Consider the following 14,903-nt stretch of genomic DNA (forward strand, 5'->3'; position numbering starts at 1 on the left):
GCCCTGCCTCTGCCCTGCTCCAGATGGGATTTCTGTGATTTATTTTGAGATTTTCTTTCCATTTAGAGCAACTCCCACAAAGGGCAGCAGGAAAATGACCCCAAGTCCTGGGTGATGGCACTGCCTTGGGAACAGCCACAGGGTGCTTGTGTCACCCTCGGACTGGGAACAGCCACAGCTCTGATATCATCCTGCCCCTGCCAAATGTGATTTTTAACAGATCCAGAACAACTCAGGGTTGCTGCAAAAATGGGAGTTTTTCCCTCTCCCTCACAGCCCTGACCTCACAGCGCCATCCTTCCCCCTCTCCCTTACACTGTATCTGAAGTATGGAACATGTAAACTCCTTTGGTTCAAGTATTAAGGCATTTTTAGATTCCTTTTTAAAGGATTTGCTAAACTTTACATGGTATTTTTACTTCAACTTACAGTGAAATAGAAAGAATTTAAAAACACGTCAGGATAGAAGAAAAAAACATGCATTAACCACTGCAGTTTTCTTTTTAAAAAAAGCACTTTAGTAACCAGTTTTTTTTTTTTTTTTTCTCTTCCCCCAGCAAACGCAAATGTATCAGCACAACATGGAATTAAGGGTCAAGGAAAATATTGTTGCTAAGAAGCTGGAGACAGTGAAGGTACTCAAGACTGATGGGCCAGAACCTCTTGCATCCATACCTGTAACAAAGGAAAAAAAATGAATTCAGGATTAAATGAAAGCATAAGTATGTGCTGTGCTACATTATTACTCTTCCCAGATGCTAAGCAAAAAATTACTGTAATTTCTTTTTCTTACAAGCATCTAGAGATCTACAAAAAAAATACAGGCAATATTTAAAAATTACAGAGATGTCTTGCAAAATGCAGTGATCGTGGATGGTTTTAGTGCTCTGGTTTAGCTGATAAGGTGGTGTTTGATCAAAGGTTGGGCTCAATGATCTTAGAGGTCTTTTTCAACCTCAATGATCTTGTGAGTCTACTTTCAAGGTAATGGTTTAAAAAAAATAAAATAACAGGAGAAAAAAAGTAAAAAACTTAACATTTTTAATACCAACTCACATGGTAATTTACCAGTTCAGTAGAATGGAGCTTGCCATGCATAAGGGCATGAAGACTTTTAATTGCTTTCCCTTTTATTACATTATTACACAACATCTAACCATTAATTTTAGCTTTTTTCCCCGCACCAACAAAGGCAGCAAAGCCAAGCTGGGAGAAAACAAAGTGTCTGGACTTACTGGCTAGCCTGGGAATGAGGATCTGCTCGCTGCTGCTGCCATCTCCCCCCTCGGTGGTGGCCCTGACCTCGATGAGATAATCGTCCTGCAGGCGCAGCCACAGCTCGGCCGTGGTGCCCGCCGTGGTCAGCACGTCCATCCTGCTCTGCCTGCTGGTCCTGTACAGCACCTGCAACACAGCACACCTCAGCACCTGCCCTGCACTGCTCTGCATCCAACATATGAGGTTCCAGCTTTTTAAAGTGATGGGATTAAAGAAAAGAGCTGATTTTTGGTTCTCGCACCTGCCCTGCACTGCTCTGTCTCTGACACACGAGGTTCTGGCTTTTAGAAGTGATGGGATGAGATAAGAGTTGATTTTTGATATCAGCACCTGCCCTGCACTGCTCTGCCTCCAACACACTGGATTTCAGCTGTTAGAAGTGATGGGATTAAAGAAAAGAGCTGATTTTTGGTTTCCTACCTGCCCTGCCACTGTGTTCTGTGTCTGACACTCCAGGTTTCAGCTATTTTAAACTGATGGGATGAGAGAGAAGAGTTGATTTTTGGATCCAGTACCTGCCCTGCACTGCTCTGCCTCCAACACATGAGGTTCCAGCTTTTTAAAGTGATGGGATTAAAGAAAAGAGCTGATTTTTGGTTTCCTCACCTGCCCTGCCACTGCTCTGTCTCAAACACACCAGGTTTCAGCTTTTTCAAAGTGATGAGATGAGAGATAGGAGTTGATTTTTGATTTCAGCACCTGCCCTGCCCTTGCTCTGCCTCTAACACACGAGGTTCCAGCTTTTAGAAGTGATGGGATAAAAGAGCTGATTTTTGGTTAATATTCCAGGGTGGAATTACATTTAAAGGAAGAAGGAAACATCAAGCTTGAGTCCATCCAGAGGAGGGAACGAGGCTGGTGAGGGGCTGGGAACACAAACCCTGTGAGGAACAGCTGAGGGAGCTGGGGTTGTTTATCCTGGAGAAAAGGAGACTCAGGGGTGACCTGATCACTCTCTACAACTCCTGAAAGGTGCCTGTGCTCAGGTGGGGTTGGTCTCTTTCTCCAGGCAGCCCTGACAGAAGGAGAGGACACAGCCTTAGGCTGCACCAAGGGAAATATAGGCTGGGAATCAGGGAAAAGCTTTTCACAAAAAGGGTGATAAAGTATTGGAATGGTCTGCCCAGGGAGGTGGTGGAGTCACCATCCCTGGATGTGTTTAAGGACAGACTGGATGTGGCACTCGGTGTCAGGGTTTAGTTGAAGTTTGGGTTGGGTTGGACTCAATGATCCTGGAGGTCTCGTCCAACCTGGTTATTCTGATCAGTCAACGCCTTTTATTCCAGATTTAATTTAAAATGGCACAATGGATGATAATGCATATTATATATTATTTTTACTGTAGTAATATGAAATAATGTGTGGTGGGACACTGGAACAAGCTCCAAACATGTACTTCTTGCCAATATAACTCAGTGAATAATCATTTTATCACCCTAAATCTTTTACTCAGGAATATATCATGTGGGATCCAGCAGTACAGAGCTTATCAGGACCATCCCCAGCTATTCTTTTATACACACTTATATTTAAACACTTCTATATTCATGTGCTGATCAGATTTAGAGCAGATGCAGCAGTGTAATTTCTATCAGGGAAATGAGCATGTCCCACAGCAGGCAAGAGGAGAAAAGGCTTAAAAATATCAGTTTAATAGGTGTGATCATATATAATATAATAATAATAATATATTGTTATTGTATAATATATAGATACAATTATATTATTTATATATATAATATATATAAAAATTATATATATTATACATTATATATATATATGCACACATACACACACACACACACACATATATATATATAATATTATACATAATAGATATAATAAATATAATAAACACACCTGGCCAGCAATGGAAGCTACATCCACCAGGCTAAATATTTTTGGTTTATTTCAAAGTTTTATCCATTTGGGTTGTTACACATTTAAAATAAGTGTTATGGATGTGGTTAAGTTCTAAATTCCAGGTGTGGGTGGGATCCCAAGAGCTGAGCAAGCCCAGCATGGGGAGGAAAAGGGATTAGGGGATGCTAATGGTGAGACACTGTTAGAATATAATTTAAAATCCCTAAAAAGGAGACCCCAGTGAAATGGTTTAGGGCTGACACTGCAAAGAGACAAAGAAATACCAGCTGTGGACTGTTCCCAGCTCTGCCCCCACTGACCTTGTAGCCCGTGACCTCGGACTCGTTGTCCATGGCTCTGACCTCCTCCCAGCTCAGGATCACCCTGGAGTCTGTGACATTCCACACCACGTTTCCCGGAGGTTGGCTGGGCGCTGCAAACACACCAACAAAAGCACGACTTTAATTTCATTGGCACTGGTGATTGATTCAGCAGCTCAGGTAATTGCCTGCCATTACATTGGGGATGCACAGGCAGCTCCTCTCTGTGCGCATCATGGTTCAGAGGCTAAATTCGAGAAACAGAAGGAAGGAAAAAGCCAGAATGGCACAGAAATGTTGTTTCTGAAGCTGAAATATCTGTTGCTGGTCCTTCACTCAATACAGGCAGACAGAAGCATGTGCCTTAGGACACGGGTGATTAATTAGAACAAACTCTAATGATGGTAACAGACAATTTCTAGTTTTAGTACAGTGCCAAGAACAAGAAAATTCTTCACAATAGATCGTTAGACAAATTTAGTCTCAGCGAATGTTCAAATTTACCCACTATATTGATTTACTTTAAGATGTTTGTTATGCAAAATATTTTAAGGGTGTTTTTTTTTGTTGGTTCCTCCAACTTGAGTTGTGGCTCTGAGCTGAGCCTGTGCCAAAAGTGGGCTTCGGCCAAGGATTTTTTTGTTCATTTAGCAACCCAAGGCTGTTATTTGCAAAGCAGCTGCACACTTTGGGCTCTGCCCTGCTCCTGGACCTTGGAGCTGCCAAGCTTTCAGGGAAGTACAAACCTCTTCAAATACCTCAGGTTGGTTTCCCAGAAAATGGGTCCTGCAGTGACACAAATCAATGATTAAAATCTTTTCTAAATGAGTTAAGGAAAACAATTTACTGTTGCTGTCACCTAGTGGAGGCAACTGCTGCTTAGGTGGACTGAGCTGTGCTTTGAGACTGGAGGCTCCAGCTTTTAGCACTGAGAGTGGTTTTGAACACTTGTTTCCATGTGCTTATGAGGGTTTTTTTCCTCCTTTTTTTCAATTATTTTACACAAGAAGTTCCCTGCCTTCTTCCCATAAGCAGTCAGATCAAAATCCACCTGGTTATACTCAAAAAATAGAAAAAAAAACCCTGTGAGACTTAAAAAAATATATATTCTAAAGTCAACCAACCACCCACAGCTATTTTTTTTCCCCCACTATTTGTCTTGTTCTATGTACTGAGGAAGATTTAACCTGATGTTCTAATAATAACCACTTCTTGTAAATGCAAGAGGAAAGAGTTTCACTCCTGAGAATGAAGTGTTACAGCATGTATGAATCGTTTTCACACTGGGATATTACAGCTGAATTTCAAAGGAAATGAGTCATCCCTGAAATCCACAACAAAATATTAAGATGACATAGAAAAAAAAAAAAAAAAAAAAAAAAAAAAAAAAAAAAAAAAAAAAAAAAAAAAGAAGAGTAATTATCTATAAAAATTCTAAGCCTTTGTCTGTGGGATTCAGAAGGCTCAGTTTGCTGCAGACACCAAAATCTCCAGCAATCAGTGCTCAGGACTTCATTTGTGGCAGGTCCTGATCCGTTGAGTCACGTCCAAGGAGCTGCAGGGATTTCTCAGGTGCTAAAGCTGCTCTCACACTGCAGCACTGCTCAGAATTAACAGCTGATGGACACAACTCTGGGTTTTATTTCAAGACTTCCTAAAGATGAAATAATTGTAACGACTTAGGCAAGTCTTCCCCACCCACCTGGCGTTTTGCATAGCAATATTTAAACCTCCACTTGTTATTCTGGGCTGTAAACATGCATATTTCAAATTTAAAAGTAAAGATATTTTAATTGTCAAAGGCTCAATTTCCATTTTGAAATACCCTGCCAGTTGAACCGAACTATTTGTATTTCTTGATATGGCAAGAGTTTCTGAGATGTACCTGGCAGGTCCTGTGGGGGAATGCAAATCCTTCACACCAATCACAAATACTCAAATTAAATTACAAATCGGGATTGATTAAAAATCACACATTTGAATGAAAAATCACTTTCTGCTGCGGTAGTACGGAGAATTATTTCTCTCAGCCATTCAACTAATTTATCAAAATCTTCAGACTGACATTACATGGTTTTGCTCTCCATATTCAGCAGAAAGATCTATGGACATAATGCATTTAATTTTCCTTTTTAATTATTCCAAATAGCAGTGACTTGCCCAAGGGCCTGATGCAGATCCTGTTCACACATCAGGGGCTTGTCCAGCTCTCTGTCACACACCCCAAAAGTGGGGGGCACACTAAAAAAGGACAGAAAATCCCTGAGCTGACCAGCCTGGCACCACCACCTTTGATGGAGCAGCCACAAAATTGATTAATTAGAAAAAAAATTCCTTTTCCCATGTCCTGTCCAGGCTGCAGGCAGTGAGTCACTCCAGATCAGCCAGTTCATGGTAATTGTGCACATAATACATTTAAACCCTGGCAAATCTGAGTTGGTTTAGTCCTCAGTGGCAGACTGACATTCATTTTTGCATACAATAATTTCTGATAAACTAGCTCCTTTCATAATATTAATGCTGCAACTCCGTCTGCTCAGGGGATGTTAATGACTATTGCAAGGAATTTGACCCTTCAGACAGATTTAATTGTCTGTTCTTGTGCCTCTGACAGAAACACTTCAAGACTGATGACCCTGATTTCCAAGCTGCACTACAATGGAGGAGCACACTAAAAATATTTCCACTTGTAGAGAAATTAGTGCAGCCTCTGACAATCAGTTCTCCAGCTTAATTTCTCCTCTGCAGCAGCAGAGTGGCCTCGTGTGCAATTTGTTCAGGGGGAAACAGTGGACATGAAGGATTGTTTTGCATGAACTCCATGAGGTTCATTGCATTTCAAAAGCCATGCCCCAGAGAGGTTATAAATATGTTATGGAACACTGAAAAATTCAACAAGTCTCTCTCCTTTTTTTTTTTCCCTTCTAAATGGAGATTTTTCTTTTCAATTTCTCCCAGTCATTAGCAGCATCAGAAATTCTCTGTGCAGAAATTACAGACCTTCCCTGGGCTCCCCTGGAATGGCTGTGTTTTACTCACCCTGCTGAAGCTCTGTGCTTGATTTATCTGACCACATAAAAATTCATGCCACTCAAAACTGTGACTCCCAGGAATGCCACTGGTTTTTGTTTTTTTCTCTCCCCTCCAAAGTGCTGCCACCCATTTGTGGCTGTCCCCACTTCAAACTGAGGTACTGTCCTGGGTTGCAGTGTAGGATGTGCACACAGTATTTATTCCATCCCCATCCCCATGAGCTGTTGGAACCAGGTGGGGCAGTGTTTTCCCAGGCCCCTCCTTTGGGCTCTTCTGCTCATGGCCCATCAATGCCTTGCCCAGGACTCACAGGGAACTCCCTCCAGGAGCTCTCTCTGTTTAATGGGCCATCAAGGAGCCACTGCACGACTCCTCATCCCATTGGGAGATGCTCCCAATGCCCAGGGGGAGGAGCCAAGCATTCCCACCTGGAGAGAATCTGGGATTTGGGACAGGACAAGCAGCCCTGAGCCACTGGATTCCCAGAGGAGCAGAGCTCCCAGACCTTTCTGTGGGATCACTGCTTCAGGAAGAGCCCCTCACCTGGACTGCTCCCCCCACCCTGCTCAGGGTGTGTTCTGACTCTGTCAGTGCTCTTTTGTGTTATTGCATTGATTTTATTTTTACCTTTTTACCTTTCTTCTTATTAAATTGTATTTCTGAGTTAGAGCTTCTCACTCGTTTTGCTTTCAAACCACGACAGGTACTCACGTGGCTTTTTGGTGGTGGCATTGACAGTGGCACTGAAGGGCCCAGCCCCGGCGCTGTTGTAGGCACGCACAGCTGTGAAATAAGCCAAGTTGCTCCTCAACCCCGTGATTTTTATTGATGTTTCATTCCCTGCTGCTTTTACTCTGTTTGAAGATTCTTCTTTCTGGCCGTTATTCCAGTACCTGACCTAGGAGATAAAAACCAAAACCATTTAAATCTTGCCTGGAATGGGCTGTTGACCCACTCAACTCTTTTAAGTGCATTTTTTTTTTTTTTTTTTTTTTTACTTCAGCTGAGAAAGGTAGAAATACATTAAAGTTTCAGGAATATGTTTACTGTGCAAAAATAAATTATTCTTATCCATCTGCTTCTCACGCTTGCTGCTCTTTTCAGTGTGACTGCAGGAAAAAGGCAATTGAAATATTAGACCTTGCTTGAACTGAAGAATGACAAGAGGAAAACCATTACTTCATTAAGAAGGAAACAAGCTAAGCTCAGAAAAAATGTACCTTACAAAGAAGTTTCTCTGAAAGTAAATGCAATTCTGAAAAACTGTCAGTTTAGAGTTACATCAGGCACATGACTATCTATCAGCATAAGAAGCAAAAAATAATTTTGTTCTGTGGGGTTTTCTTAACAAAGAAAAAAATTTTCCTTCTGGCTGTAGGTGGGACAGGAAGAGCAAAATTTGGGGAGATTCTCTGTGGTTGTGCTGCAGACTGAACAACCCTCCTGCCCCATGGCCCTTTACAAAGAGGAGTGGGGTTTTAGTTAACAAACAGGGTTGATTCATCAAAACATTTTGATTTCCACAGACTCACCTCATAGCCCAGCAGCCTTCCATTGCTCATCTTCCAGGGAATGGCTGTCCAGGAGACCTGGATGGCCGAGGAGGACAGGCTGGTGGCAGACACTCCTGAGGGGGCCGTGCTGGGCTCTGCGTGGGGAAAACAACCAGGGAGAGGTGACTGTGGGAATGAACCTGGCTCCTCATCCCAACCCACCTCACCCCCCTGAGCTGCTGCTGGAAGGGTTTGGGGTGACTGTGGGACTGAACCTGGCTCCTCATCCCAACCCACCTCACCCCCCTGAGCAGCTGCTGGAAGGGTTTGGGGTGACTGTGGGACTGAACCTGGCTCCTCATCCCAACCCACCTCACCCCCCTGAGCAGCTGCTGGAAGGGTTTGGGGTGACTGTGGGACTGAACCTGTGTCCTCATCCCAACCCACCTCACCCCCCTGAGCAGCTGCTGGAAGGGTTTGGGGTGACTGTGGGACTGAACCTGGCTCCTCATCCCAACCCACCTCACCCCCCTGAGCTGCTGCTGGAAGGGTTTGGGGTGGCTCTGTTGGAACCCTGGAGGCTGAGAATTTCAGGCTTTCTGGGCTAAAAGGCACTGACCCTCAAGCAAACACTGCATTTGACTTGAGGTCGTGGAACAGGCTCCCAAAATTGAGTGACAGCACTGGGGTTGTGGGTGTATGGTTTAAACAGAATTGTGTGATACCACAGGGTGAAAAACTTAAGAGTTTAAGATTTTAATACACAGTAATTTATATAAAGCAATATGGAGGATTTAGAGCTTTGGCTAAGTCCTTTTTTCACCTTTTTTTTCATGGGTTTATGTAGGTTTTTCTAATTGGGTGAAAGCGTCAATATAGCAGACCTCAGATGGTCAGTTATTGGGTTAGAAGTATAAATAATATAGTTATCACCTCATTATTGGATAGTTTAGGCTTGTGAAGACTTTGGAAAGAATTAGAGCCATCCATTCCTCCATTTTCTACCTTGTTAGTTAGAGCTCACAACTCATGACTGTGCTATAGGTAAGAACTAATAAACACCGAGCCCAAACACCAACACTGCATCTCCCATGTGTCAATCCCAGCTCTGACAGGAAGAAAAGAAGACAAAAACCCCAGAGGCTGGAGGCTGTACCTTCCTCAGCCGAGAACACGGTGGTGACGGCGCTGAAGGGCCCCTCTCCCTTGTTGTTGTAGACGCCGACCTTGACCTCGTAGGGCGAGAAGGGCAGGATGCTCTCGTTCCTGAAGACGTATCTGGGCGTGTCGGGGGACGTCACCACCGTCTGGATCCACGTCGTGGTGCCCGAGGGCCGGAAGGCAACCACGTACCCAAACCCTTCCCCGTTCTGCAGCTCCTCAGGGACGGGCTGGGACACAACAGCACAGGGCTGTCAGGACACTGGGCAGGGAGAAACTCATGGATGTGACTCATGGGCGTGATGTCGGCAGTGAGCTTGGCATCAAACCCTCAGCTCAACCCTGTCATCAACCCCTATCATCAAACCCGAATCTCTGGTACAATGTGGGAAATGGATTTGGAGAGGATTCTCAAAGGAAACAAGACTGGATACTTTGGAGAAGTAGAACTGTGAAAGGTGCGTTGTTGTAGGACCCACCAGGGATAATTTTAGATGATTTACCTTAAGGTATTTACAGCATTGTGTGGCAAAAGCTGATAGGCCAAAAAATGCTTATAATGTATTTTAATTAGGAAACAGTTTAGCTTCTGATTCTTATGGAGTGAATTGTAACATCTGTACTGTCTCACCCTTCATATGAGTCTGAAAATGGAATAAAAGTTTTTAAATTGCCTCTCAGCTGCCCCATCTCTGGGTCTGAAAAAGGTATAATCCCACAGCACAGCAGAGCAAAATGTGCTCCCTTCAACCTTTTTTAAGGTTTGTATTTTGAGAAGAGAGCAACTTTCAAGTATGATCTCTGGTTTTCACTAAGTATTCTGCTTCAAGACACTCTTCAGTAAATACAACTTTTCTTTCATCAATCCACAGTTCATAAAAAATGAATAATTGCTTGGTCAGCTATTAGAGAATCCAATACCAGCTTCATACAGTGGCTTAAACCTCCTTCTGATGTGATTATGATTAGATAACCACACAGAGCAGTCAATGCTAGGAAGAGAATATTAACAGTTCTTTAAATCATTAAAAAAGGGATACATCATATAAAGTGTATTGGTTAGCATCCAGATTTAATGGTGGGAAAGCAAGAACTGCAGATCTGCACTGCAAAGCCCAATTCTTTGGCTTTACCATCCCTCTTGCCCTGTCATCCTGACTCCTTTTCAGCATTAACATTTGTTTGAGAAGAGCAGCAATCCCAGCCAATCTGAACTCCCAGGGGATTTCCATCCAGCACAGGGAGTGAAAGACCAAGGCCAGTGTGCAGGGCTGACACCACACACAGCCCTACAGAGCACGGGCACATCCCAGGGGAGGAGCTGCTGCAGCCAGGGACACTCAGAGAGAGCAGAGAGAAAAGAGAGAAAGAAGTTTCTGTAAAGAAAAGCTGTCCCCAGCAAACTTACATCCCACGTTATGACCAGCTCAGATCTGCTGCCTCCTCCCCCGCTGACCTCAGACGGGGGAATTTCGGGAACTGTGGGAAGGAAAGGCAGAGATGTCTGCACAGAGTAGAGACAAGAGAACACACCACATCACCCTCACGCTCTGAGTTTAACCCACATTCACACTCCTTTTGCAATCAGGGTAAAATAAATGTTTTTTGGAGTAGGAGAGGCAGAACTGGAAAGCCCCAGCCCTGACCCACATTGATCTCTCCCTGGGCCAGGCTGGGGTTTCTCTGAGCACCTGGAGAACCTCAGCAGCTCACAGGTCACACCATGTCTGCTGGGTTTAGGAACTCCAGAAAACTGGAGACAACTGTTTACTTTTTCTAGAGTGAACTCAAGTGGATGACCTGCATTGGAAGAGACCCCAAAGATCATCTTGTTCCAGGACATCTTCCAGTAGACCATGTTGCTCAGAATTCCATGTCCTTGGACACTTCCAGGGATGTTATGCAGATAAATTGGGAAATGGCCTCATTCCAAGAGACCTGGGGTTATAATTGATGTGCTCTTCTGAGCCACGTGCTTGTTACATGGAAGGGTTTCACTGATCAAACACCAGGAATGAAAAATCCCTGTCAAAATTAACTTCTTTCCATCCATCAAAACCTTCAGACTCTGCAGTTCTGCCTGAACTGGCAGATTTTGGCACAGTAAATGCAGTTTAAATGGATTTAGATGCTATGCTTTTGTGATGTTCAGTAATGCAACACAAACTATCCCACAGCTAAATGGAAAAATATGAACAAACTTGTGACAGGCTTTTATACCCAATGGCAATTCCAAGTTTGTTTGCCAAGAGCTAAAGATACGAACACTCCTTTTCTTTGTTAATATTCAAGATTCTTGAATTAAAAACAAATAGAAGGACCCACTAACCTGCCTCTTCAGTTCTTACTTTTTCTGAGGGCAAACTAGGCTCTCCACCTCCTATTTTGTTAGTGGCAACTACACGAAATTCATATTCAACCCAAGGATTTAAATCCACTACTGTGCTTGTGAAGGTTTTCCCGTCGATCACATCCGGAACTGGGGAAGAGAAAGGGGAAAGGAAACTCAGGAATATGGTGCCATATGCAAAACGTAACGAAAAGTAGGTATTATAATATCATTTCTTCAAACTGGTTGGGGAAGTGTTTTTTTTCTTCTTCTACAACCCATTCCTCATAACTCCAGGGGGAGAGGGGGTGGGTGTCTTTCTGTTACTGGGCCAGCTGTTAAACCAGGTGGGGCAGAGTTTTTTATCCCTTCCAGGCCCCATCCTCTCTCTGCTGTCCATGGGCCATCCAGGCTCACTGCAGGGCTGAGACAATTCCATCAGCCCATGGGGAGATGCTCCACCCAGGGGGAGGAGCCCGGAATTCCCACCTGGATCAAACCTGGAATTCAGAACCCCAGCACAGCCTGTTTGCACTGGATTCTCAGAGGAAAACCAGACCATCCCACCACCACTGGACCCTTCTACAGGATCATCTCTGCTCCAACAGAACCACATCTGGCACTGCAGGAGAATTTATTTAGACTGCTCCCGACATCCTGACCAACAGGGTGTTAGGTCATGTTCTGACTCTGTCAGTTGTTTTTTCTTTTGTTCGTTGTTTTTTTTGTACTATTACATTTTTATTTCTAATATTCCCAGTAAAGAACTGTTATTCCTGTTCCCATATCTTTGCCCGAAAGCCCCTTAACTACAAAATTACAATAATTCAGAGGGAGAGTGTTTACATTCTCCATTCCAAGGGAAGCTCCAGCTTTCCCTTGCAGACACCTCTTTCCAAACCAAGACACGGAAACACTCCCTGGGCTGGGAATTGTGCTCACCGGTGGTGGCTCTCTGCCAGCCCACGGAGAAGGGGGTCCTGGCCTGGATGGTGTAGGTGGTCACGGGGCTGTGGTTGTCTGTGCCCTCCTGCCAGGAGATCTGGGCAGTGGTGTCCGTGATCTCGTCCACCTTCACGTGCTCAGGGGGCCCAGGAGAGCCTGGAAACAGATGGGAAACCAGGTAAAGCCCTGAAGCAGCCTGGGAATCACTTCCAGCAGGATGGATTCCCCTTTTTATTTCCTCAGGGAGGAGGAAAACAATTCAGACTGGAATAAGAACCACTTGTAATTCTGGTTTTACATCCACTAAACTTAACTGATAATTTCAACCTGAAATATTCTCAAGGGCAGAACAGGGTTTTGGTTTTTACACCAAGAACCTTTGTTCAGCACATCCCTCTGTCTTTCCAATGTCTTTTCCTTTAGTCCTAAATGCCCTCTTTAATCTACAGATACATCTCTGTAGTCTGGATTTTTTTTTTTACCTACAACTTCTTTAATATATAAGGCACTGGAACAATTTTTCAGCACCCCAAGCAGCAATTCACTCAGACAAACTTCCTGCTGCCTCCTGGAAAAATCCTCATTTTGGGCATTTCCTGCCCAGAATGTTGGGGTTTGTCTCACCTGCACCAGCAAAGGGGGTTGAAATGAGTAACAGTGCATTAACAGTGAGAAAATATCTGACATATTTTAAAATACACTGAGTAAGTGCTGATCACATAATGTGCTTTTCTAGATCAAAGCTTTTTTACCTTGCAATAAATGTAGCTGTAACATCAGCAAAGAAAGCCACAATTCTGGCTCAACTGTGAACATTCCAGCTTGGAATGAAAAGGAATAATCCTCCATTATAGGCTTTAAACCCCAGGACAAAGCCTCTCCTGGGCTCTGGCAGAATTGCCCATTTCACAGGAAGGATTCTGGAGTCCCTAAACTTCAGCCTGCAGCAACTCCCACTGCCTCAGAGCTGCCAGTGAGCTCCCTCTTGGCAGTGACCTGAAGAACTGGCAGTGAAAAAAGATGCACAGTCACTATTACAACCTCCAGCTCCTCGTTTCTCCGGGAAAAATCAGACTTCACCCAAAACCTGAGCTGCAATCCTCCCTAGCTGCGAGTCAGAATGACACCATCCAACTCCCAGCCATTCATCACACTCTTCAAGCCAATGGATTGGTTCTGGAACATCAAACTCCAGTTATTTCTAGAGCCTGAAATATAAAATAAGGTGGAAAATGTGATGCTGGGGTTGGGCTGTACCTCTGACGATGAGATCAGCAGCAGAGGCCACGCTGTCCACCTCTGTCTTCACCATGCACACGTATTTCCCACTGTGCTTCAGCTGGATGTTCCTGATCATCAAATCCCCCGAGGCACTCTGGCGGAACACACAGCACTCATTAGTGCAAATACCCCTCCCCAAAGTCTAATGTTCTCTTTGCAGAGGGAAAAGAAATCCACCAAAAACGTGAAGTTGCTCAAAAACCACGTTGTAGGGCAGCAAATTACTGTCCATCTGCAGCTCCATGCTTCTTGTCTGGGAGTGTTTTCCCAAAAAACATGAGGTGATGTTCCTTTTTGGGGAGAAATGAGCTCCAGCATGGAGAGCTCATACTGAGAAGGCATCTCCTGCCTGGAACCCCCAGTAATCCCAGGGCCCATTTGTCTCAAAGCCCTAAAAAGAGAAAAATGTGGTTTTGATGGTAATTACCAATTTGATTTCTAGACAGAATTCATGGAGTTTTTATCTAAAAGTTTTAAGTCAAGTCATGACAGATTTTTAAGGAGTTCAAGTGTGTCAAAGACAAAACTGAATTCGGTCCATTCTCCAGGTTATTGTGAGCACTTTCATTTAAAAGTTGTATATTCTAGGCTGAATTTCCCATTTTACAAGCCCAAGTTCTATTCTTTGCTATTCACTGAGTATTTTATCTTTAGTCTTTTTTTCCTGTTGTTCCCCCTCAGATCGCAGCATTTGGTTATTTCCTAGATCATGGGAAACAGAAATAAAACTTGAATAAAACTGTAACTTCCTATCACATTAGGGCTCCTCGTGCACTGTTTGTTTTCTACTCCACTGAACAGAGAACTTGATATTAAATCTTTGCTAGATACTTTCCCTTAAAAAAAAAAAAAATCTCCTCTTTGTGTCAGCTGAATTACTGCCTTAACTCAGTTCCAGTTGAATTTTCCAGGTGAAAAACGCCTCGGTCAGATTTTAATTTTTAAATTTTAATTTTCTGGAGAAGCAGCATTTCCTTCAAGGGCAGAACTCTAATTTGTGGGGTTTTTCAGCTACTTTGGCCACTGATTCACTGATTTGATGGGCAAACAGTATTTTAGGACAGAGGCAAAGACACAAAGTTTATTTTAGTCTTGGAAAAAACCATGAACCTTTCAAAACATTTGGTTAATTTTTCTTTGTTTCAGCATTACAATGTCTCAGTTCTTTATTCAACACGAGCTGAAGCCAATTCTGCCTGA

At 43.5% G+C, this 14,903-nt stretch overlaps 1 protein-coding gene across 1 annotated transcript in view; it reads right to left on the bottom strand.

Annotated features, from left to right (window-relative positions):
- Window positions 1–316: 316 nt before the first annotated feature.
- LOC310913676 (contactin-3-like) overlaps window positions 317–14,903 on the bottom strand; it is a gene marked incomplete at its 5' end in the record, with an annotated part of 76,117 nt that continues 61,530 nt past the window's right edge. The window contains 10 exons of the mRNA XM_083869291.1: window positions 317–675; window positions 1,236–1,404; window positions 3,462–3,574; window positions 7,206–7,392; window positions 8,027–8,142; window positions 9,144–9,378; window positions 10,557–10,627; window positions 11,478–11,627; window positions 12,420–12,578; window positions 13,680–13,797. Coding sequence (XP_083725417.1) covers window positions 572–675; window positions 1,236–1,404; window positions 3,462–3,574; window positions 7,206–7,392; window positions 8,027–8,142; window positions 9,144–9,378; window positions 10,557–10,627; window positions 11,478–11,627; window positions 12,420–12,578; window positions 13,680–13,797 — 1,422 coding nt within the window. The 3' untranslated portion in view covers window positions 317–571. The remainder of the gene's footprint in view (window positions 676–1,235; window positions 1,405–3,461; window positions 3,575–7,205; window positions 7,393–8,026; window positions 8,143–9,143; window positions 9,379–10,556; window positions 10,628–11,477; window positions 11,628–12,419; window positions 12,579–13,679; window positions 13,798–14,903) is intronic.

The sequence above is a fragment of the Zosterops lateralis genome (assembly GCF_965231275.1).
Source record: "Zosterops lateralis genome assembly, chromosome: 11".
Lineage (NCBI taxonomy): Eukaryota > Metazoa > Chordata > Aves > Passeriformes > Zosteropidae > Zosterops > Zosterops lateralis.